The sequence below is a fragment of the Prionailurus viverrinus genome, chromosome A3, assembly GCF_022837055.1.
Source record: "Prionailurus viverrinus isolate Anna chromosome A3, UM_Priviv_1.0, whole genome shotgun sequence".
Classification (NCBI taxonomy): domain Eukaryota; kingdom Metazoa; phylum Chordata; class Mammalia; order Carnivora; family Felidae; genus Prionailurus; species Prionailurus viverrinus.
The window spans coordinates 39,012,122-39,035,959 of NC_062563.1; the positions used below are offsets into that span (position 1 = coordinate 39,012,122).

Genomic DNA, 23,838 nt, shown 5'->3' on the forward strand with positions numbered 1-23,838 from the left:
AAAGACCCAATGGTGAATGTGGACAAAACACAAAGACAGCATTATGGTGAATTTCATTGTTAGCACTGAAACATGTCTACATAAAGGGAAAAGTTCTATTGTTCTCACATATAAATATCATGTCCAAGGAGCCTTAAAATGCTGTCTGATGAGAACAGCATGTTGTTCCAGTCTCAAGGCAACTTTTGTTACTTCTTTTACCATGCAGGCAACACCACACTTCACAGGCAACATCAGACAAGATTGTCCTCCTATTTTTAACTTAAAAGCCTGGGAAGGCATCCGCATAAACATGGCAGGCCCCACAGTACCTATTATACCATCACTCACATGGAGAATTATCATGAGTATTCCATTTTGCTAAAGGTGATAAAAGCTCTCCACTATTTAGCAAATATTTATTCTGCACTTATTATGAGGGAACAAAAGAATGAAACACACATGGGTTGTACTCTGAAGGCAATTATGTCTTTGCAGGATGCAGAAACTAGCTCTTCGTGAACCTAGTTCCTTAAGAAATCTTAATAAAAACACCAAGTCCCTATATTTGCATAATACTTTAATTTGCATAATGTTTTTACATCTATGAGATCTCCTCAAAATGCCATGTACAAAGATGTTTACTATACCTGTATTTCAGGTGGAAAAAAGCAAGGCTCAGAATGGTTATGTGGTTTGCTTATGGTCACAGAGGAAGTGGAAAAACTGAAACTTGAATGAATGCCTGTGGACTCCAAATTTAGGGCTCTCTTTACTCCCACAAAGCCTTACCATGAAGGATTCTAAATCTAGCTCTGTTAAGAGACACACTTCTCACTGCAGGAGGCTTATGACTAAGTAGTTTCCCAGGGTGAAAGAGGGCTTGCTCAGAAAAGCTATTGCCACAAATTTTACCAACAAATTTCAGGATGGTTCTGGGATTCAGAGAACTGGGTCTGAGCCTTAACTCTGCTGCTGACAAACTAGTTGGTCATAGGACTAGGAGGTTACCAGCTCTCTGGGCTTCGGCTACTTTGTAGGTAAAAATGAAAAAGTCAACTCAATCATATTCTGAGTCTTTCTGATTCTAACATTCTATATAGTTTTGTATTAGGCCCTCTAAATGTTTGAATATGTTTTTTCAAAAAAAAACACATTTCTAAATTTTTCTAGAATTCAGGTTACAGATTTTTAATGTTTATTTATTTTGAGAGAGAGAGAGAGAGAGAGAGAGAGAGAGAATGAATGAGCTGGAGAGGAGCAGAGAGAGGAGAAAGAGAGAACCCCAAGCAGGCTCCACACTGTCAGTGCAGAGCCCAACACAGGTCTCGAACTCTAGAACCGTGAGATCATGACCTGAGCCAAAATCAAGAGTCACACGCTTACAGGTTAAAGATTTTTTTAATAGCCCCTCTAAGTACTAACTAAAATTCCAGTTGGTCCCGGGACTTTGTGTCACCTTTTCCTTAGACCCAGCCTAGTACTGGGAGGTCTTTTTAGAGGGTAGTTTTATGACCACCTACTGAGAACCACCTACTGAGTATCTGAGGTTGGGACCAGGAGGCTGGATTTTCACCCTACTCCCATCTCTGCAGGAGTAAAGCCTGTCCTAGGCTACCTCTTGGATAAGTAGGTAGGCAGGCAAGCAGGAAGAAAGGTTGGTGGATAGGTCATGCAGAGTAAATGTAAACATATATCTGATACCATAATGTGAATGCAAACTCAGGTTGTACAGACCTTTTGTACTGTACTCTGATTTTTAAAAATTTCTTTACTCTTCTTTTTCAAATATTATAAGAGGAACATGTGCTATTTTTATATTAAAAACTGATTTTATTAAAAAATTGTTTTAAATGTTTTATCTAGTTTTGAGACAGAAAGAGACAGAGCATGAGCAGGGGAGGGGCAGAGAGAGAGTGAGATACAGAATCCAAAGCAGGCTCCGGCTCTGAGCTGTCAGCACAGAGCCTGACGCGGGGCTTGAACTCACAAACCGTGAGATCATGACCTGAGTTGAAGTCGGACACTCAACTGACTGAGCCACCCAGGCGCCCCATATATTATTACTGATAAAAGAATAAATCAGTATATGCCATTCCATGCTTTCCACATGATCACAACTGTGTGTAAAAAAAAAAAAAAAATTCACAGTTGCAAAAACAGAAGGAAATATACCAAAATGTTAAAAACAGTTAATGTCGGTAGTTCACTGTATTCCAGAAGGATTCACTCAGGGCCAGGACTGAATTTTTTTTTTCTTCCCATAATCTTCCTGTACTTTCTTAATTATGTAGAAGGGTGATTTAGTGAGTGTTTAATGTAGAACACAATCTATTACTGTTCTAGACTCATTTTGGAAAGTATGACTGTGTCCCCACTCTACTCCCCAGCTTTGCTGAAAAAGGAAGGAACAGAAGTAACTCTAATGTCCACATAGGACTCAGCAACAGCACCTGGTTGAGTTGGTCCCTCTGTTCCCCTCGGAACACCTTCTCCTCTCGGTTTCCAGGACACCACACTCATCTGGTTCTCCTCAACCTCTAAGGCCAGAACTTTTCAGTCTCCTTGCAGGTTCCTCCTCCTGTCACCAACTTACGTACACTGGAGTTCTCCAGGAGTCAGGCCTCTTTTCTTCTACCTGTGTTCACTCCCTTGGTCATCTCAGCTGATCTTAAAGGTTTTTTTTTTTTCTTTTTTTTCTAATGTTTATTTATTTTTGAGAGACAGAGAGAATGTGTGAGCAGGGGCGGGTCAGAGAGACAGGGAGACACAGAATCCAAAGCAGGTTCCAGGCTCTGAGGTGTCAGCACAGAGCCCGACGTGGGGCTCAATCTCACAAACTGCGAGATCATGACCTGAGCTAAAGTCGGCCAGTTAACCAACCGAGCCACCCAAGTGCCCCTGATGTTAAAGTTAAAAAAAAAAAAAAAAACATTCATATGCTGAGACTCCTAAATATACACTTCCAGCTAAGGCCTCTCCAGATAACTAAGTGGTTAGAAGCTTGGGTTCTGGCGTTCAGACTGTCCAGCCTGAATCTTAGTTCCACCTCTTTGTAGCTGTGTGACTGTAGATAACTTGATATCTCAGATATTTCTTCTCTGAGGGGCTAGTGGTGGCAAAGTGTTCTGAGCTAAGAGGAGAGCGTCTAGCTGAGTCCTACAGGCCAAGGAAGGGGTTTATACTCAGTCCTATAAGGGGAGGCTCTGAGTCACCAATTTCTTGGTAAAGACAGGCCAGTGGCCTCTAATTCTTAGAGAACCTGGTAGGAAAGGCTCAACATCCTAATGATTTATACTGGGTGAAAATCCAAAATGTCAGTTACAATCTTCTGGTTGGTAAGCTGCCAGATAACATAGATTTTACCACTGCTTGAAAGGAGCATCTTGTATTTGAAAAGAAATGAAAGGCTAATGTTTAAACTATCATAAAGAGTGAAACTACTATTTGTGTAATGGACTATTTCCTGAGAATTTCAGTCCATCTGTCAGTGAGGAATTTGGGAGGGGTAAAAATAAAAGCCACCAACAAACCCTTTGAAGAAAGTTCTCCTTGTTAAAACCATCTGCTTCCTGACTTCTTATTGATCTGACCCATGTAATACCAATGAACTAACTAAGGCGTTGAGACCTAGACAGCAGCATTTCCCAAGCTGAATCCTGGGAGATGCTCTCTGAAAAAAAGAGCATGGTTAAATGTTAGGGAAATGGTGCAAACTTATTGCTCAACCCAGTCCACTCTTCTTAGAGCTGGATAGGCATGTGAACACGTCAAGGTTCAGACATCCTTCTGAGGGGAGCAAAATACATGACCCAAAAATATACCACTTTGGCATATGCATTATTTGAGCTGAGGGCAACTGAGACCCGGCAGAATCAAGAAAACCATTTTATCTCTCCATTAACTACCCAAAAGAACTTAAATAGGAGGCCTGGCCAGAAAGAGAGCCCTTACCAGGGATAATTGTGTCTGTGAAAGGCTTATCTGTAGCGCAGGGCAAACATCTAATTACCAAACATCTGCTCTTACTGTCCTGTGAATTACCCTTCTCCCCTTGGAAGCCCCAGGCCCCTATCCCATTCCTTATCTCAAGATGGCTTACAGGCCTCAAGAGACTCATTTGTCCTTGTGTCTCATGTTTTTTTATGGGACTCGTATATGTACATAATAAAACTTGCTTTTTCCTGTTAGTCTATTTTATGTCAATTTAATTAATAGACCAGCCAAAAGAACCTAGAAGGGTAGAGAAGAAAATTTCCTCCCCTACATTTCAATAGAGAATTCTATATAGGGGCGCTTGGGTGGCTCAGTGGGTTCACGTCCGACTCACGTCCGACATTTGAGTGAAGTCTGGAAGGTTTATGGAAGCAAGGCAAGAACATTCTGGGCATAAGGAACAGCAAGTGCAAAGGCCCTCAAGTAGGAATATTCCTGGTATGTTGGAGGGTCATTGAGAAGGCCAGTCTTAGTGAATCAGAGTATGTAGCAGGGGTCCAGATCATAAGTTTATATTGGTCCCTGTCAGGGTTTGGGCTTTTTCTCTAAGATGGGAGCCATTGGAGGCTCACTAGCATCATGTCATTCACTAGCCCATGTGTGACATGATCTGACTTACATTTTAAGAGGTGACTCCAGCTATGAAGGGGAGACAGAGTGTTAGGTTGTTGCCACTCATATAAATGATGATAATGACTGGACTAGAGTGTTAGCTGTGCAGAATCAGTTGTGTGTGAGAATCAGTTGACTTCTTTGTGTGTTTTAAGGTAGAGCCAATGATATTTGCTGATTGATTGGATAGAGGTATGAGGGAAATAGAGAAAGCAATGATGACTCCTAAGAGTTTGGCCTGGACAGTTGGAAGAGTACATTTGGCATTTACTAGGGAAAGGAAGGTGAGTGGGAGAGGAAGAAGGCTTGAGGGGAATGAGGGGAAGTAGAGCTGAACTGGAGTATCTTAATGTTGAGACACGTGTTAGGCATTGAATGGAGATACTCAGTAGAGAGTTGGATATATGTGTCAGGAGAGAGGATAAGCTGGAGAATACTTGGGAATCTAAAATAAATGCTTTTTCAAACTAGAAGACTGAAAGAGATCACCAAGTGAGTGAACACAGACAGGAGAAAAGAGTCCTGAGGACCTCACATGTTTATAAGTTTGGGAAATGAGGAGTAAAGGAGGAGGAGTTTGGGAAATTGGGAGCGAAGGAGATTGCAAAATGGCCATAGAGTGAGAAATGGCCACAGAGGTTGATGGAGAACAACATGAATGTGGTGTTTTAGAAACCAGGGAAATAAAATATTTTAAGGAGAAGAGGGAGACCAACTTTATCAGATGCATTAGTCTAGTACCACGTAACTACGTCTGACCACTGGGTTTAGCATTGGTAGTCTTTGCTTACCTTGACAAGAGCTGTTTCAATGGAATGAATGGCCAAGGCAAAAACCTGATTATAGAGCAGTTACAGAGAGAATGGAAGGGAAAAAAATTGAGGTAACAAGTTCAGATAAGCCTTTTAAAAAACTTTGCTGTAAATGGACATAAAGAAATGGAGTGGTAACTAGAGGAGGAAGTTGGTCTGGAGAGTTTTTATTCTTTCCTCTTTCTTCAATACAGCCAGATGCTTTACTATATGTCCAAAACATTTCACAAATATTTTTCTATAAAATGAGCAGAGGAAAAGCTGTCCAACTGTTGAGTCCTGAGGTTCCCCAATATTTAGTGGTTGATATGGTGAGGAAGAACCAGCAAAGGGAGCTGAAGTCTCAGCATTAAAGTAAAATAAGAGCAAACTCTTAATAGTAGTTTGAGTGTAGCTGGAATTAAAGAAAAGCATTCATTAACTTTTGGGATGAGCTGGCTTAAAGTCACATAGAATTCTTTTTTTTTTTTTAATGTTTATTTATTTTTGAGAGACAGAGTCTGAGCATGGAAGGGGCAGGGAGAGGGAGAGACACAGAATCTGAAGCAGGCTCTAGACTCTGAGCTATCAGCACAGAGCCTGATGCAGGGCCCAATCCCATGAACCATGAGATCGTGACCCTTTGTACTTCCTAAAACCCTTCCCAGCTTCACATTTCTTTTTGCACTTTATCACAAACATAGTATATTCCTTACTTACCTTGTTTATTATTACCCCCCTACCCTCAGCATGTAAGCCCACAAGTATAGGGAGTCTTGACTTCCTTGTTTACTATTATGTCTCCAGGGAAATACCTGAATATAAAAGGCACTCAATACTATTTAATAAATACTTCATTTTAAAAAATGAGCTTCTTGGGGCGCCTGGGTGGCGCAGTCGGTTAAGCGTCCGACTTCAGCCAGGTCACGATCTCGTGGTCCGTGAGTTCGAGCCCCGCGTCAGGCTCTGGGCTGATGGCTCGGAGCCTGGAGCCTGTTTCCGATTCTGTGTCTCCCTCTCTCTCTGCCCCTCCCCCGTTCATGCTCTGTCTCTCTCTGTCCCAAAAATAAATAAACGTTGAAAAAAAAATTTAAAAAAAAAAATGAGCTTCTTTATTGTATCAAAATTCTATTCCTAGTTAAACTGAGTTTTTTAAATAGCTAAATTCTCAAAGCCAAAGAATTAAGGCTTCCTTCCTAGTCAATCATTGTTAAGCAGTATAATAAATCCTTGAGTAGCTCTAATACTGGTTAACTGAAGTTTAAAAAAATGTGTTTTTGTCACTTTGACGTTTGTGAAGATCTTATAAGTTATACTTCTTTCTCTTTTGTCCCAGATATGGCTTACAGAACAAAAACACAAAAAAGAAAACATAAACACAAATGCTAGATTCAGGAACTTGTTGCATCTAAAAGGGTCATCATATTAAAGACCAGGTCTTCCTATCTGCCCATATGGCACTGGAAATGTATAGAAATTTGGAATGGAAGTAAATTCTATTAAGTTATTATTGGGACTTATTACTAACTGTCTATTAAGAGCTTGTTTTGCTAAGATCTTCCATTTTTATCCTTAAAATACACATTATAAATATTTAAAAAAAAATTTTTCCCAATGTTTATTTATTTTTGAGAGACAGAGCATGAGCAAGGGATGGGCAGAGAGAGAGGGAGACACAGAATCCAAAGCAAGCTCCAGGCTCTGAGCCATCTGCACAGAGCCTGACACGGGGCTCAAACTCATGAACGGTGAGATCATGACCTGAGCGGAAGTCAGACACTTAACCGACTGAGCCACCCAGGTGCCCCACATTATAAACATTTTTAATAGAGCAGTATAGTTAGCAGTTCTTTTTTTTTTTTAATGTTTATTTATTTTTGAGAGAGAAAGCACAAGCCGGGGGGGGGGGGGGTGCAGAGGGTCCAAGTTGGGCTCTGAGTTGATAGCAGTGAGCCTGATGTAGGGCTCGAACTCAGGAACTGTGAGATCATGACCTGAGCTGAAGTCAGATGCTCAACTGACTGAGCCACCCAGGCCTCCCATAGTTGGCAGTTCTAACTATTCAAATGTTGATCATAATATCCACAAGAACTATCAATGGAAGAAATCAGGGGATTATTGGGTTTTTTATCTGTTATAGGAGACACCTTTAAAACAATATTTTCTATTTCAAGTGAATAAAAAGCTGTTTTCAAGTACTTTGAGCATCTCCTAATAGCAAAATGTTAATACAATCTTTATCCTAAATGAAGTTTCTTTTTACCCCTTCAACAGTACAGCAAACAGTGTAGTCCAAACATGTATAGCACAGTGATGACAGCTCAAGAGCATAAAAGTCAATCGCCAGTACCTACCACTTATTGCATCCAGAAGTATTTGAAAGGAATATAAATAGAATAACTCAACCATATCCAAATGTCTTAATCAGTTATTACTAAAATGATAAGTTTTCACAAATTTACAATACTGCTTTACTTACAAGACATGAAAATCATACAGTGTAACTATCATAAAAAATTTAATTCTTAGGATTAGACAAACTGGATACTCCAAGATGAAGGTTTTTTAAAAGACAGAAACTATATTTTTTGAATGCGTGGTACTGAAATTAAAATGTATTCTAGCAGACAGATTTTTCTTCGGGTTCAAAATATACAACATGGGTCAATCTCAAATGTCTGTGAGTGAAGCAGGCCAAGTGTAGGGCTGTCAAAGTGGAGTGGCAGGTCCTACCAAAGAGGGTGGTTACCAGTGTTGCCAAATCTTCTCTTAGAGAATAAAACAAATCAGAAGGAAAAAAATCATATTTTTATGTAAAATTTAAATGTTGAAATCTTGCACAAAAATGTTATATAAAATTTGCATTTTGTATAATCTTAATTTTTTATGTAAAAATTTTTAATGTTTTGAAAAAGCTGATCTGTTAATGAACCCCACTTTAGACCTCAAATCTGGGAAGGAGAGACAGTGGGGACAAAATGTTGTGTCCGAACAACCACTTGGACTCAAAGTTCTACCCTCAACCTTGACATGGAGTCACTCACCAAAGATGTAACTATGGAAAGCTTACATGTGCTAAAGTTTTGTGTGGTCATTGTCATTAGTACCTCCCAAATACTATGCTTGGTAGATCCAGCTCCCGTCACTCACCAATAAAATAATGTAATGAAAGTTCTTATAAAATCAATGGGTAATACTGAATATTTAAAATCATAAAACCAATACTTTGTGTTGAGTTGGGAAGTTGACATGAATTAAGAATGATGCCTCAAGACACAAGAAAAATCTCAAATAAACTAACTTTAACACCTAAAGGAACTAGAAAAAGAAGAACAAACAAGGCCCAAAGTTAGTGGAAGGAGGGAAATAATAAAGATCATAGCAGAAATAAATAAAAACAAAGGCAAAAAAAGAAAAGATCAATGAGGCTAAGAGTTAGTTCTTTGAAAAGATAAATAAAATTGACCTTTAAAAAACCTTTAACCAGAGTCACCAAAGACAGAGAGAGAGAGAACTCACATAAAAAAGAAATGTAAGAGAAGTTACAGCTGACACCACAGAAATACAAAAAATTATAAAAGATTACTACATAAAAGTATATGCCAACAAATTGGACAACCTAGAAGAAATGGATACATTCCTAGAAACATACAACCTTCTGAGACTGAATCAGGAAGAAACAGAAAATGTAAACAGATGAATTACTAGTAATGAAAGTGAATCAGTAATCAAGAAATTCCCAATAAATGAAAGTCCAAGACAAAATGGCTTCACAAGTGAATCCTACCAGACATTTAAACAAGTGTTAATACCTATTCTTTTAAACTATTCAAAAAAAAAAAAAAAAAAAAAGAAAGAAGAAGAAGAAGAGGAAGGAATGCTTCCAAACTCATTCTAAGGCCAGTAATACTCTTATAACAAAACCAAAGACACCACACGAAAGAAAATCAGGGACCAATATCTCTGATGAACAAAGATGTAAAAGTCCTCAACAACAAAATATAACCAAACCAAATTCAAAAACATTCATCGAAACCAAGTGGTATTTATTTTAGGGAGGCAAGGATGGTTCAATAAATGCAAGTCAATCAGTGTGAACATTACATCAACAAAATAAAAGATAAAAATCTTACGATCATTTCAATAGATGCAGAAAAAGCATTTGACAAAATTCAACATCCACTCATGATAAAAACTCAACAGAGTGGGTACAGAACATATCCTCACATAATAAAGGCCACATATGCCAAACCCACAGCTAATAACATACTCAATGGTGAAGAGCTGAAAGCCTTTCCCCTAAGATCGTGAACAAGACAAGGATATGACTCCTACCACTTTTCTTCAACATAGTACTGGAACTCCAAGTCATAGCAATCAGACAAGAAAAAAGAAATAAAAGTCATCCATATTGGTAAGGAAGAAGTAAAATTGTCACTATATGCAGATGACACAATACTAAAATCCTAAAGACTACCAAAAAACTATTAGAACCAATAAATGAATTGAGTAAAGTTTCAGGATACAAAATCAATATATGGGCACCTGTTGTGTTTCTAAACACTAATAATGAAATAGCTAAAAGGGAAATAAAGAAAACAACCCCATTTTCAACTGCATTAAAGAGAATATAATACCTAGGGATAAATTTACCCAAAGAAGTTAAAGACTTTTGTAGTAGTCAAAAATGATAACACACTGAAAAACTTTCCTTCTGGTTAAAATAGCCATTGTCAAATATAGTCAACAATATCTTAATAGTGTTGTATAGTGACAGATGATAGCTATACTTGTGGAGAGCAGAGCACAATGTATGGAGAAACTGAATCACCACATTGTACAGTTGGAACTACTGTAACATTGTATATCAACTATACTCAAAAATAATTATTAATAATAAAAAAGTAAAAGACCTATATTCTGAAAACTATAAGACAATGATGAAAGAAATCAAAGGTGACACAAATGGAAAGATATACCATGCTCATAGACTAAAAGAATTAATATTGTTCAAATGTCTATACTACCTAAAGCAATCTACAGATTCAATGCACTCCCTATCAAAGTACCAACAGTTTTTCACAGGACTAGAGCCAAAAATAAGACAAACAAAACAAACAAACAAACAAACAAACAAACAAACAAACAAACAATTTATGGAACCACAAAAGACCCCGAATAGCCAAACCAATCTTAAGAACAAAGCAGGAGTTATCATAATCCTAGATTTCAAGATTTAATACAAAAATATAGCAATCAAAACAGTATAGTACTGGCATACACACACACAAAAGACACATAAATCAAGGGAACAGACTTGAGAGCCCAGTAATAAATGCACACATATATGGTCAATTAATCTATGACAAAGGAGGCAAGAATACAATGGAGAAAAGACAGTCTCTTCAATAAACGGTGCTGGGAAAACTAAATGGTTGCATGCAAAAGAGTAAAAATGGGCTACTTATACCATACTAAAAACAAACTCAAAATGGAATAAAGACCTAAATGTATGACTTGAAACCAGAAAACTAAAAGAAAACATAGGCAGTAATCTCTTGGGCATCAAGCTTAGCAGTATTTTTCTGGGTCTGTCTTCTCAAGCAAGAGAAACAAAAGCAAAAATAAATAATTGAGATTATATCAAACTAAAAAGCTTTTTGCAAGTGAAGAAAGCCATCAACAAGACAAAAAGGAAACTTACTGAATGGGAGAAAATGCTGCAAATGCTATATCCAATAGCAAGTTAATGTCCAAAATATATAAAGAACTCCTACAACTCAACACTAAAAACAGATAATCTGATCAAAAAATGAGCAGAAGACCTGAATAGACATTTTTCCAAAAAGAAGACACACAAATCGCCAACAGACACATGAAAAGATGCTCAACATTACTATTAGGAAAATTCAAATCAAAACCACCATGAGATACTACCTCTTAGAATATTTAATATTAAAAAGACAAGAAATAACAAGTCTTGATGAGGATGTGGAGAAAAGAGAACCCTCATGCATTACTGGTGCGAATGTAAATTGGTATAGCCAATTATGAAAAAAACAGTATAGAGGTTCCTCAAAAAATAAAAAAGGGGGGGGCCACACTATCCAGTAATGCCACTTCTGGGTATTTACCCAAAGAAAACAAAAACACCTTATGTTTACTGCAGTGTTATTTACAACAGCCAAGATATGGAAGCAACCTAACTATTCATCAATAAATGTATGGATAAAGAAGATGCGGTATAGGGGTGACTGGGTGGCTCAGTTGGCTGGGCGTCCAACTCCAGCTCAGGTCATGATCTCGCAGTCCATGCATTCGAGCCCCACGTGGGGCTCTGTGCTGACAACTCGGAGTCTGGAGCCTGCTTCAGATTCTTTGTGTCCCCCCTGCCCTCTCTGCCCCTCCCCCACTAGTGCCCTGTCTCACTGTGTCTCTCAAAAATAAATGTTAAAAAAAATGAAAAAAAAAAAGATGTGGTATAGATACACAATGGAGTATTACTCAGCCACAAAAACGAATGAAATCTTGCATTCACAACAACATGGATGGATCTAGAGGGTATTACTGGTACTATGCCAAGTGAAATAAGCCAGACAGAGACAAATAACATATGATTTCACTTATAATGTACAATCTAAAAAACAAATGAACAAGTAAACAGCAAATAACAATGGCTAAAAAGAAACAGACTCATAAATACAGAGAATAAACTGGTAATTGCCAAGAGGGGAGGAGTGGGGGGAGGGACAAAATAGGTGAAGAGAATTGAGAGGTACAAACTTCCATTTACAAAATAAATAAGTCACAGGGATGAAAAGTACAGCATAGAGCGTACAATCAATAATATTGTAACACATTTATGGTGCCCAATATTCATAATAACTAAAACTAAGTTAATATTACACATCCACTATACTCCAATTAAAAATGAAATTTTTTTTCAAAAAAAGAAGATCCCTTTCATCATTTGCCCTCTGCTTTTTAACCAAAAGAAAGAAAACAGCATTCTGCAATCATTACTCACTCACTGTGGGTAATGAGGGCAATCATTCTCAAGGGCACTTGTCTTAGTTACAGGCCATGGTTATGCGTCCTGTGGACAAACAGTCTGCCTTGGGAAGGTATACATATTTACCTAAAATGTTGAGTACTAAAAGGTAACAAGATAATAGTCTACTGTTCAATTCACACTTGATGTGAACTACATAGGCTGATGACTATGCAACTATGTAGAGGTTGAGAAAGTAATGTTTTCGTTATTTTCCATGTTGCTATAACAACAACAACAAAAAGGCTTATTCTCTTCACTTCAACTAACATCCAGTGTTTACAAGTCTAGGTAATAGATCTATTTATCTTTGCAAAGATCTTAACCTATACCATGATTAAAATGAGATTTATTTGGATAAATATGGTTAATACGTCTGAGGAGATTTATGCTCTTGCCAACATGTGAATTCTCTGCTGTTTATTCTTTTTACTGCTTTGGAGCAATGTCAATGAACCATTTGGAAGAAATCGATGTCATAAGACTAATTAGGCAAAAATTACCGATTACTCTTAGAAATAAACTGGAGGCTGAGGAGACTTCTGTCTTAAAGTTTGTTTTCCACACATTCGGTTTTATACAATCGTCTCCTGTTTGTCTAAAGGACTTTCTAAACAGACCTAATGGGATCCTCCTTGCAGTCTTAACAGCATGGACAAGAAATACAATTTTCTACATTTGAAATTCTGGGCAAACTTGAAAGGTACAGGTAAAATCACTGATTAGCCACTTTTCCTTGTGTTCCCTAAGTGTCTCCAGCAAATTTTGCTGTCTGGGATGTTTTCTTCGTACACAGCTTGTTGGTGGTACCTAAGTTACCATCCTGAGGCAGTTGGGCTTCCTGTCAGGGATTAGGCTCCTTAGGTTGTCAGGCTCCTTCGGTATGGGGGCTAAATTACCAAAAGCAGTTAAAATTTGGTTTAGACTAGGGCCAACTTGTATCTAGGTGATCATCATAAATCTAACATATGTCCAATAATCCCATATGGCCCAATAAATCCAGTGACTGAATGCCACGGGGTACTATCACGGAGCTCTTTTAAGGAATTCACAGGCAATATACCCTAAAGTATTCCACTGTCTAGTGCTCAGTAGAATCTAACAAGGCTGCCTGTATGTTCAAGGTTAACACAAGAGAAATTCAACAGGAGCTAGTCACCAATATTTTTCCCTATTTTAAAAGAAAAATTATTTAGTTGGGTGAGCTTAACAGAAAAGCAGCAGGCAAATCTTGGAGTTCATAAAAAACTTAGGTCTGTGGTGCTATCAGGCTGATAGGCCTCCAGTCAGACAGCTTTTTGAAAGGCATTACTATCATATAAGCCTGAACTACAGGGTTGGAGGCTGTGTGTGTGTTTTCTTGTAACTTCAAGCAATTTTTTTTGTTTTTCTGAGATTTTTGAATTCACTCATCAGTCAATTTATATTTACGAGTTAGAGTTACATTTTGTCAAATGGAATAACTGCTCCACAAGAGGTGCAGGATAGAAATCCAGGAGGTACTGCTCTTGTCATAGACCATGTAAAAGGCACCTTTGGGAGTACAACTGCAGTGTATCGAAGGCTGTGGAGCTGTGCAGTGTGAAGGCCCTGAGAGAATGTCTAGAATGTCTACTATCACCGCCTCCTCCTAACACAACCACCATCACCAACACCCAGTGTCGTTCATGTAGCTCTATTATATGCACTTTAGTTATATTATTCAGTTAATTTTCAGCAATCTATGAGAGCATCAGTAGTATTCTCACTTTAAATATAAGGAAGCCAAGCGTCAGAGTTGTAACCTGCCCCAGGTTATAAAAGCAGGGGCTCCAGGATCAAAATCCAAGTTTGGCTAACTCCAAAGCCCATTCCTGTTACCATTACACCACACCTAAAGACAGGCCCACTAATACCTTTCCTTAGACTTTTAAAAAGTAGAGGTTTGATTTAGAGATGATAAAATGTATAGATGTTAAGTAAAGCATTTGAAGACTTTTGACCATCTGTATAACTATGAAACTGAAACCAAAACCTAAAAGGAAATTTTCATATGAAATATATTTCTACTACACCTCAAATTCCCTTGTGCTTTTTTTCCTTGAAGCAACCACTTTTGGATTTCTGTCACCTAGTATACTTTATATAAATGGAATGATTCACAAAGTAGTCTTTTGTGTCTGGCTGTATTCACTCAACGTAATGTTTTTAGATTTGTTTGTTTTGAAAGGTATACGGAAGAATTTATTCAGCTTTGTGAGGATTTACTTTCACAATGGTATAAACCCTTGGCATAGAAGACCTTCTTAAAACTTCATAAACTGCTTTAATTAGTTAAATATCTAGGCTGATATTACGAAGCTGTCAGACATTGTTAGAAAAAGTTAATGGTGGCCAGGATTTGTAAACATAACCATATAATGGTAAAATAAACCAAAGGACAAGACTTTTTAATACCCCTCAAAACATAATAAAGTACAATTTTTCATCAAACATTTATTCCCAGGCTATATCCATGTGGATCTATGAATTTATTTTCCATTTTACACTTTCTGACATCTTCTCTGAATATAGATTACAAATAGTCTTTTGCATTCTCTCCCCGTCTCAACATCCCAAGTCACCTGCCTTACCTTGTTATACAGTTATCTTTTAGAGAAGATACACTTACATAGCATGTTATACTTGAAAGTGAAAAAATCTTAGAGGATTAAAAAGAAGTAATACAATAATTCTTTCACTGATCTTAATATAACTTCCAAAAGAACTTTTCCCTAAAACAGCAATTCTGCCTAATAAAATTCTTTCCAAGTCTAAACACACTGAAAACAAGTGAAATTATGAAAAACTTATGATAGGTTACCAGATATTGTGTGCTTTTAACCATTCAACACTGGCAATACTTGATAAACAATTAGGTAAGCTTCTTGAAGAAGCAAACCTAGACACATAAATTAGAAGATACTGGTATACATCTAAATTTTCTTTCATTTTTTTACAGACCATTTTATTAAATAAAGTTGTTGAAGGTACACTTTATTTTTTGTCACTTTAGAGGACCTTTACTGTAAAGACAGTTCTTTTATCTGATAACAACAGCAGCAGCCAAATTGCTAGTGATTATTCCAGACCTCCCTGTAGGATACATTCAGTTTCTTCTCGAGACGCAAGTTTCCACCTGAGTTTCTGAGGCAATGTTTTTATAAATCCTGCAGTGTCTTATGAACCCTGCTACATCAACAAGTCTGGTAATTTACTCCTTTAGAATGTGAAATTGCAGAAGAGAGAGAGGTATTCCTGCTGATCTCAAAGCTTCTGATATATTGGATTTAGGATTGTCTCTTCCACCAGACAACATTACCTTTAGCTTTATGGGGAGTCTCAAAATCAGTTAAGTTCTCTAAACTTCCGTCTTCTATTCTAAAGTTGATTTTTACAATTCTAGATACCTTGCATTTCCATAGAAATTTTGAAACCAGCTTGTCAATTCCTTATTTAAAAAACAGGTGGAATTTTTATTGGGATTGCTTTGAATCTATGGATGAATTTGGAAAGAATGACTATCTTAACATTATTGAGACTTGCATTCCATGAACATGCATATTTCTCCACCTACGTAGGTTTTCTTTTATTTCTCTCAGCAATACTGTTACCTTCAGAGGACAGGTCTTGCACATCATGTCTTAGAATCATTCCATGGCACCTGAGAATAACTACAGTTTTTACTACTTTTCCAATTTTTGTTTTCTATTTCTTTTATTTGCTTTATTGTACTGGTTAGGAATTCCAGTAAAATACTGAATAGAAGTAATGACAGTGGATCTCCCCATTGCCTGTTCTCAGTGTTAGAAAGAAATTGTCCATTGTTTCACCACTTAGCATGACTTTAACTGTAGGTTTTTGGGAGATGACTTTTATCAAATTGAGGTATTTCCCAGATATCTGGTATTGCAAGGATTTTTATCATGAATGGAAGTTGAAATGAGCATATATCTAGATTGATCATATGGTTTTTCTCATTTATTTTGGTAATACAGTAAATAACATTGGTTGATATTTTTAACACATTTGTTGAGATATTTGAACATGATTTGTTCACGTACCATAAAATTCACCCTTTAAGTGTTCAATTTAGTACTTTTAGTATATCTGCAAAGTTGTGCAGCTCCAATTCCAGAACACTTTAATTGCTTCAAAAAGAAAAAACAAAACAAAAAACCAAAAAACCCTCTACTCATCAGCACTCTCACACTCTCCTCCCCGACCAGAAACCACTAATCTACAATCTGTCACATTCTGTTTATCCATTCATCAGTTGGTGGATATTTGTTTCCACTTTGCAGCTATCATGAATAATGCTGCTATAAACATTTGTGCACAAGTTTTTGTGTGGTCATCATTTCAAGTCTCATGGGTATATACCTAGGAGTGGAACTGCTGGTTTATTAGATAACTCTAGGTTTAATTTTTTTTCTTTATTGTTTCTATAAGCAGAAGACACTGAATTTTATATCTTTATTTTCTACTTGTTCTTCCTAAATTCATAATTCTGAGAATTTAATAGTTTATCTCCTTGGATTTTCTAGGTCTACATCATATCGCAAAGATATTAGTGCTTTCTTGTCTGTTCCTTTCTTTTCAGAAATTATACGTCGTTTCGATTCCACGTTCATTATATTGGTATAAATATTCAGAAGAGTTTCAAATAGTAGTAGTGGTACTCTGATAGGTTTAATTTTTTTAAGGAAGTGGCCACCTGTTTTCCAAAGTGGCTATACCATGTTCCATTCCCACCAGCAATATATGAAGGCTACATATATTCCTAACACTTGCTGTTGTTCATTTTTTTTATTATACCCATCTTGGTGGATGTGAAGTGATACCTAATTGTAGTTTTGATTTGCATTGCCCTAAAGACTACTGATGCTGAGCATTTTTCATGTACTAAGTGGCTATTTATATACCTTTGCAGAAATATCTAGGGGCACCTGAGTGGCTTAGTTGGTTAAGCATCCGACTCTGCACTGACCACACAGAGCCTGCTGGGATTCTCTCTCTCTCTCTCTCTCTCTCTCTCTCTCTTTCTGACCCTCCCCCCACCGCACTGTCTCAAAATAAAAAAAGAAATGTCTATTTAAATCCTTTGCCCATTTTTTGTCTTTTTATTGTTGAATTTAAAGAGTTCTTCATATATTTTGAATACAAATCCCTTGCCAAATACATTTATTTCTCTATTCTGTGGGTTGTCTTTTTACTTTCTTGATGGTGTCCTTTGAACCACAAAAGTTATTAATTTTGATGACATCCTATTCATCTATTTTTTTTTTCTTTTGTAACTTGTGCTTTTGGAGTCACAGTGGAAAAAAAATTGCTTAATCCAAAGTCATGAAGATTTACTCCCGATTTCTTCAAAAAAATGTATACATTCAGCTCTTACATTTTGGTCTCTGATCTATTCTGAATTAATTTTTATATATAGTGTGCAGTAAGTTTTCAACTTCGTTCTTTTGTATATAGATATATACAAACGTTTTGGGATCAACTATCGACATTGTGTTATTTTTTAAATGTTTATTTTGCATGTGTGCGTGCACGCGCGCGCGCACACACACACACACACACACACACACGCACACACACACACGTGGGGGAGGGGCAGAGAGAGAGGAGAGAGAAAATCCCAGGCAGGCTCTGTGCTGTCAGCACAGAGCCCATCACAGGGCTTGATCCCACAAACCATGAGATCATGACCTGAGTTGAAACCAAGAGTCAGATACTTAACTGAGCCACCCAGGCACCCCATTGATTGGTTCTTAAATGTTAATTCTATTCTACACTCTTGGAAAAAAGAATTTACTTGGTGTGTATTTATGGTATATATGTGTGTGCGTGTGTAATATTTTTAGAGTTTTAATCCTAAATTAATAATTAACTAATTAAGAATTCTTACACCTATGTTTATGAGGGATATTGGTCTGTAGTTTCCCTTGCTTGTAAAATATTTGTCAAATTTTGATATGGAGATTACCCTCACATCATAAAATGGGTTGGAAAGCATTCCCCCTGCCTTGTTTTTCCAAAGATTTTGTGAAAGACTGTATTATTTCTTTATTTTTTTTAAGTTAATTTATTTTGAGAGGGAGAGAGAGACAGAGAGAGAGAGAGACAGTACACATGAGTGGGGGGAGGAGCAGAGAGAGGGAGGGAAAGAGACAGTGAATCCCAAGCAGGCTCCACACCAGCAGCATGTAGCCTGATGTGGGGCTTGAACTTATAAACCAATCCCTGAGATCATGACCTGAGCCAAAACCAAGAGTTAGATGCTTAACCAACTGAGCCACCCAGGTGCCCCTATTTCTTCTTGCCTCTTTGGGCATGAAGTTTTCCTTGTGAGAAGATTTTGATGATAAATTCAATTTCTTAAATATGTATATGCTTTTTTCCAATTTTCTGTGTTAGATTTCCTAATTTGGGTTTTTATTGCAAGGAATTTATGAATTTCATCTAAGTTACTGAATGTATTGTAATAAAGTTACTCATTGTATCACCTTATTATCCATTTAATGTCTGTAGGATCCATGATTCTGCATTGATATTGGTAATTTGTTCTATTCTCTCTTTCCTGACCATTTTTTCTAAGACTACATCAATTTTATTAACTTTTTTCAAAGAACCAATTTCTGGCTTTGTTGATTTTTCTCTATTTTTTTATTTTCTACATCACTGTTTTTACTTTTTAATCTTGATTATTTTGTATTTACTTTCCCTAAATCTTCGTAAGATGGAAGTTTTACTCATTTATTTAAATTTTCTGCTATAAGCATTTAAGGACACACTTTTTCTTTTAGTGTTCTCATTGCATACAATAAATTCTAAGATATTTCCATTATCATTCTATTTGAAGTAATTTCCAATTTCTTTTGGTGAGTATTCCTTGTAAACTTGAAAAGAATAGCTTATTGAGTGTGGAATCTATAAATATTGCTTAAGTCAAGCTGGATCATAGTGCTGTTCATATATTTACTGATTTTTATTCTACTTATTACTGAGAGAGGAATGTTAAAATTCCCAACTACACTGTAGATTTGTTGATTCCTTCTCTATAGTTCTCTCAATTTTTACTTCCTTTACTTGGTACATACATCCTTAGAATTTTTATGTCTTCTTTTAATGAATTGGCCATTTTATCAATATGAAATATGCTGCCTCACCTTAGAATGTTTCCTATGCCTGACATTAATATAACCATACCAACTTTCTTATGCTTAGTGTTTGCAGATACATTTTTTTCTACAATCTCACTACTAATTTTGTCTGAATCTTTATACTACTAATTTTGTCTATTTCTTATAAACACCATATGGATGGGTCTTCTGAAATTTTTTTCAATCTGAAAATCTGTGCCTTTTAAATTGAATGTTTACTTTATTCACATTTAATGTAATTATTGTTATAATTGAACTTAAGTCTTATAGCATTTGTTTTATGTTATATGTTTTTCTGTTCCTCTTTTCCTACCAACTCTTTGGTTAATATTTTGTAGTATACTTTCTTATATGTCTTGCATTGATTTTTTTAACAACTTTTTTGTTATGCTTAAATTTGTTGCTCTAGAAATTAAATAAGCACATTTACCTCAAACTACATTCAAATACTAACATAAGAACTTCACAGCTATATTAATCCAAACGCACACATTTTAGGCCACTTGTGATAGTTCCATAGGTCAGACACTCGTTTCAGTTTCTTAGATTCATTTTCTTCTTTGTGTTTAACTTTGGACAGTTTCTACTGAATGGTTCTCAAGTTCACTAATCATATTTTCCACCCCAATTTCCTGTTAAGCCCATCAAATAAGTACTTTATTTCTGATGTTGTATTTTTCCATTATACCATTTCCATTTTGTTATTTCTTTTTGTAGTTATCAAAATTATTTTATTATCCTTCTCTGCTAATTCCAACATCCAAGTCATCTATGGATAAGTTTCCATTAATTTTTTTCTGTTTCTTCAGAGGACTCAATTTTAATTGTGTGATAGACACTGCATGTAAAATAATAGTAAATTATATTTAACATGGATATTATTTATCCTAAGAAAATGGCACACCCTCTTCCCATAGGTTAGGACTGTGAATCAGTCTAATCTCTAGTGAACTGGTTCTGGGGTTTGTGGTAGGTTTAGATTCAGTTCACTCTTGGCTAATATTTTGAGGTCTGGATCAGAGATCTCCCTTAAGCAAAGTCTGGGATCTGAGCCCTGATTAGACTCTGAAGACTTCTCTGTGTCTTATAATCCCGCTGCCAGTATTCTAATCATGGGATATTTCTCTTTGTTTATAGCCCAGCCACCAGATTTCTGGGATGCTTAGGTGATCTCTTTACTCTTGATAATCTCCCCCAGGTTTCCATGCCTTAGCTTATTTCTTCACCCTGTTCCCCAGGCACTAGCATTCATTAGTACACTGCTTTGCCCTTGATGAAGGTCCTGTACACCTTGCAGAAATAAGGGAGGTTTCTTATCATTTCTTTTGCTTTATCCCAGCCTTCTCTTGCAATTGCCTTGCACTTGATAAAGGGCCACTATACCTCAGGGAGATGTCTCTCAGCTCTCTTGCTCTATCTCCAGTCTTTCTTTGGCTACTGCCATGTACTTGGTGCAAATTCTACACACCTTGATGAATCACTAAGTTCTTTACCATGCTCCAAGCCTTTGGTGTGTTCACTTGGTGAAGGCTTCATAGGGAAGAACTGGTGGTGGGTGTGAGACTCACCCTGGGACTGGGGCTTCTTAGGATTTTAAGCTGTCACACATGTGGCCATAAACAGTTCATTGAAAGTTGGGCTGGTTTCTCTTTATATTCTTCTATGTCAGTTTTACTCTTCTTCCTGATGTTCTGCCAGAAATAAACCAGTCAAGAGTTTTTATTCTCTCCTAAAAAAGGTTTGTCTCTTTCTGGGACTTAGTTCATTCAGGTTTTTCTAGCATATTCAGCTTTTTGGATGGTTTTTTAAATTTATGATTTTATAGTTTATCCAGCTCATTCTCATTGTTGGGAGTAGGAGCAAGTCTCTTGTGACTTTCTTCATCCTAACTGGGAGTAGAAATTTCTTTCTCAATTCCTTTGATAACTCCTTCTTGTCTGCCTCACATTTTGTATTTGTCTTCCTCCTAGACTTTATTTGAGAGGTACATTAAGCCTAACAAAAAACTCTCAGAAATCCCATATGTTCTATTCCTTTTATATAGATGTTTATTTTTTTTTAAGCCTCAGAAACTATCTTCAAAAAAGACAAAACAGTAAATACAACATTCAGATTGCAAAAATTCTACAGTGAATCATATCTGCTTATGTAATCTGGAATGCAGAATTTAGAATTTTGCATATTGGAGGCAAGTATCTAGGGGTGCTAATAAATGCAAATATCTAGGGGGTCATAATATATGCAAATATCTATAATATATACAATATATCTATGATATAGATATATAGACAGATATAGATATAGATATAGATATAGATATAGATATAGATATAGATATAGATAGATATAGATATATAGATACATCAAGGAGTTAATAGGGTCCAGTCATCTGTATTCAGAGACAGATTTTGTTTCTTTGTTGTTATCATACCTTCTCCCAGAAAGGATTTAGGCATAATAAGGTATTCTTATTCTCATTTTACAGATGAGGCTCCTGAGATCCCAAGAAGCAGAGTGATCACACCAAGTGTGCAGAGTGGAAGGAAAACCCAGGCTCCAGCTTCCTGGCACTGCATCATTCCATTACGTATTCATTTCAAACCTAATCAAATGTGCCATAATATCCAAGAGTGATAATACATTTTAAATTGTCTATGCAAAAATAATATCAAAATTACAGAACAGTTCAAGGAACATCCATATATCCTTTACCCAGATTCACCTATTGATAACATTTTGCTCCATTACTTTGTAATTTGCTCTCCATCTATCCATCCATCCACATATTTTTTCTGAACCATCAAGAAGATAGTGTATATATTATGGCCCGTTATCCCTAGATACTTTAGTCTGTATTTGCTAAGAGTGAGAATATTTCTTTACGTACCACAGTACAGTTGTAACAAATTTAACAACGATACACTTTTTTCTATTTATATTCCAATTTTGTAAATTGACCTAGTAACGCATTTATAGCATTTCCCCCTTCCCATATAGGATCCAGTCTAGGATCAAGTATTACATTTAGTTGTCAAGACTCTACTATTGTTTAATCTGGAGCATTTCCCTCAGCTTTTGTCTTTTATGACACTGACATTTTTGAAGAATATAGTCCTTTTTTTCTCTTTTCATAGAATGTTCCTCATTTTAGATTTGTCTGATGTTTCCTTGTGCTTAGATTCAGGTTATGCACTTCCAGATGGAATACTATAAAAATGATGTTGTGCCTTTCTCAGGTTATCACATCCAGAGCCACATGATGTCCATCTGCCCCTCACTAGTCACATTAATTTTGATCACAAGGTCAAGTTGTTGCCTGGTTTCCCCATTTATATTTATTTTTCTCTGCAACTAATAAGAATTCTGTGGGGAGACACGTTAAGATCATAAAACAGCCTGCTCTTCCTCAAGAATGAATTTTTTTATAATAGTATTTTCACTGTTGTTATAAAAAGTGACCTCTACATAGTAAAAAAAAAAAACCTAGGTTTCACTTATTACACTTGAATAAGTTCCATGCAGTCTTAACATCTGTTTTTATTACAGTAGTCCATGCACACAGGGTGTTTATTAAAAACTATTCATTAGGCACTATCTGGGTAGGATATAGGCAATCTGATTTTTAAATCCAACTGGTATCAATGCCCTAGTTTTGGTTTAATAAAAAAAATCTCTTTAACTTATGCTACCAGTCTTAGAAATTAAATTAAATTATACAATTGAAAGAATGTTCTATAAAAAAGAGAAGAAAACAAAGAAATTTGTAAAAGAAACTACTTCTATTTAATTCAAATCATATATGGATTTTGGTTATAATATTTATTATCCACTCTTTTTAAAGCAGTATGATTTTGAGGTGAACTTTAATTCAAGGACTTAACTTGGATTGAACATAGCTAGCTTAAATAAAATGTTTGAATAGCCAGGTGGTTTAGTTTCTGAGGTTGGTAACAATAAGTCCAAATTGGAAAAAAAAAAAAAAAAGAACTTTTTAGAAATAGTTTTTAAATTTAAAAAATGTGTGTGTGTTTTGTTGTTTGGTTTTTGAGTTTTGTTTTGGTTTAATTTTTAAAGATGCCTTCTTTCTTATTTTGCTACCATGGACCTCAACATTATATAAGAACATGTTTTACAAACCAGTCATCATACTGAATGGGTATACCATTAATTCAGCATTTTTTTCATTGAAGTCAGGAAACCAGAGGGGTAGGCCAAAGGCTTACTT

At 36.3% G+C, this 23,838-nt stretch overlaps 1 protein-coding gene across 9 annotated transcripts in view; it reads right to left on the reverse strand.

Moving 5' to 3' along the window:
* TASP1 (taspase 1) overlaps window positions 1-23,838 on the reverse strand; it is a 280,411-nt gene that overhangs the window by 12,335 nt on the left and 244,238 nt on the right. The window contains exon 14 of one of the 9 annotated variants that reach the window (XM_047852760.1): window positions 21,182-21,304. The exons of 5 other annotated variants lie outside the window; for them this stretch is intronic. In XM_047852760.1, the coding sequence (XP_047708716.1) occupies window positions 21,215-21,304 (90 nt within the window). In that variant the 3' untranslated portion in view covers window positions 21,182-21,214. Of the gene's footprint in view, window positions 1-6,383; window positions 6,434-21,181; window positions 21,305-22,039; window positions 22,216-23,838 lie in introns of those variants that run through there. 3 more of the 9 variants (XR_007150905.1, XR_007150906.1, XM_047852761.1) reach the window with 3 other exon arrangements.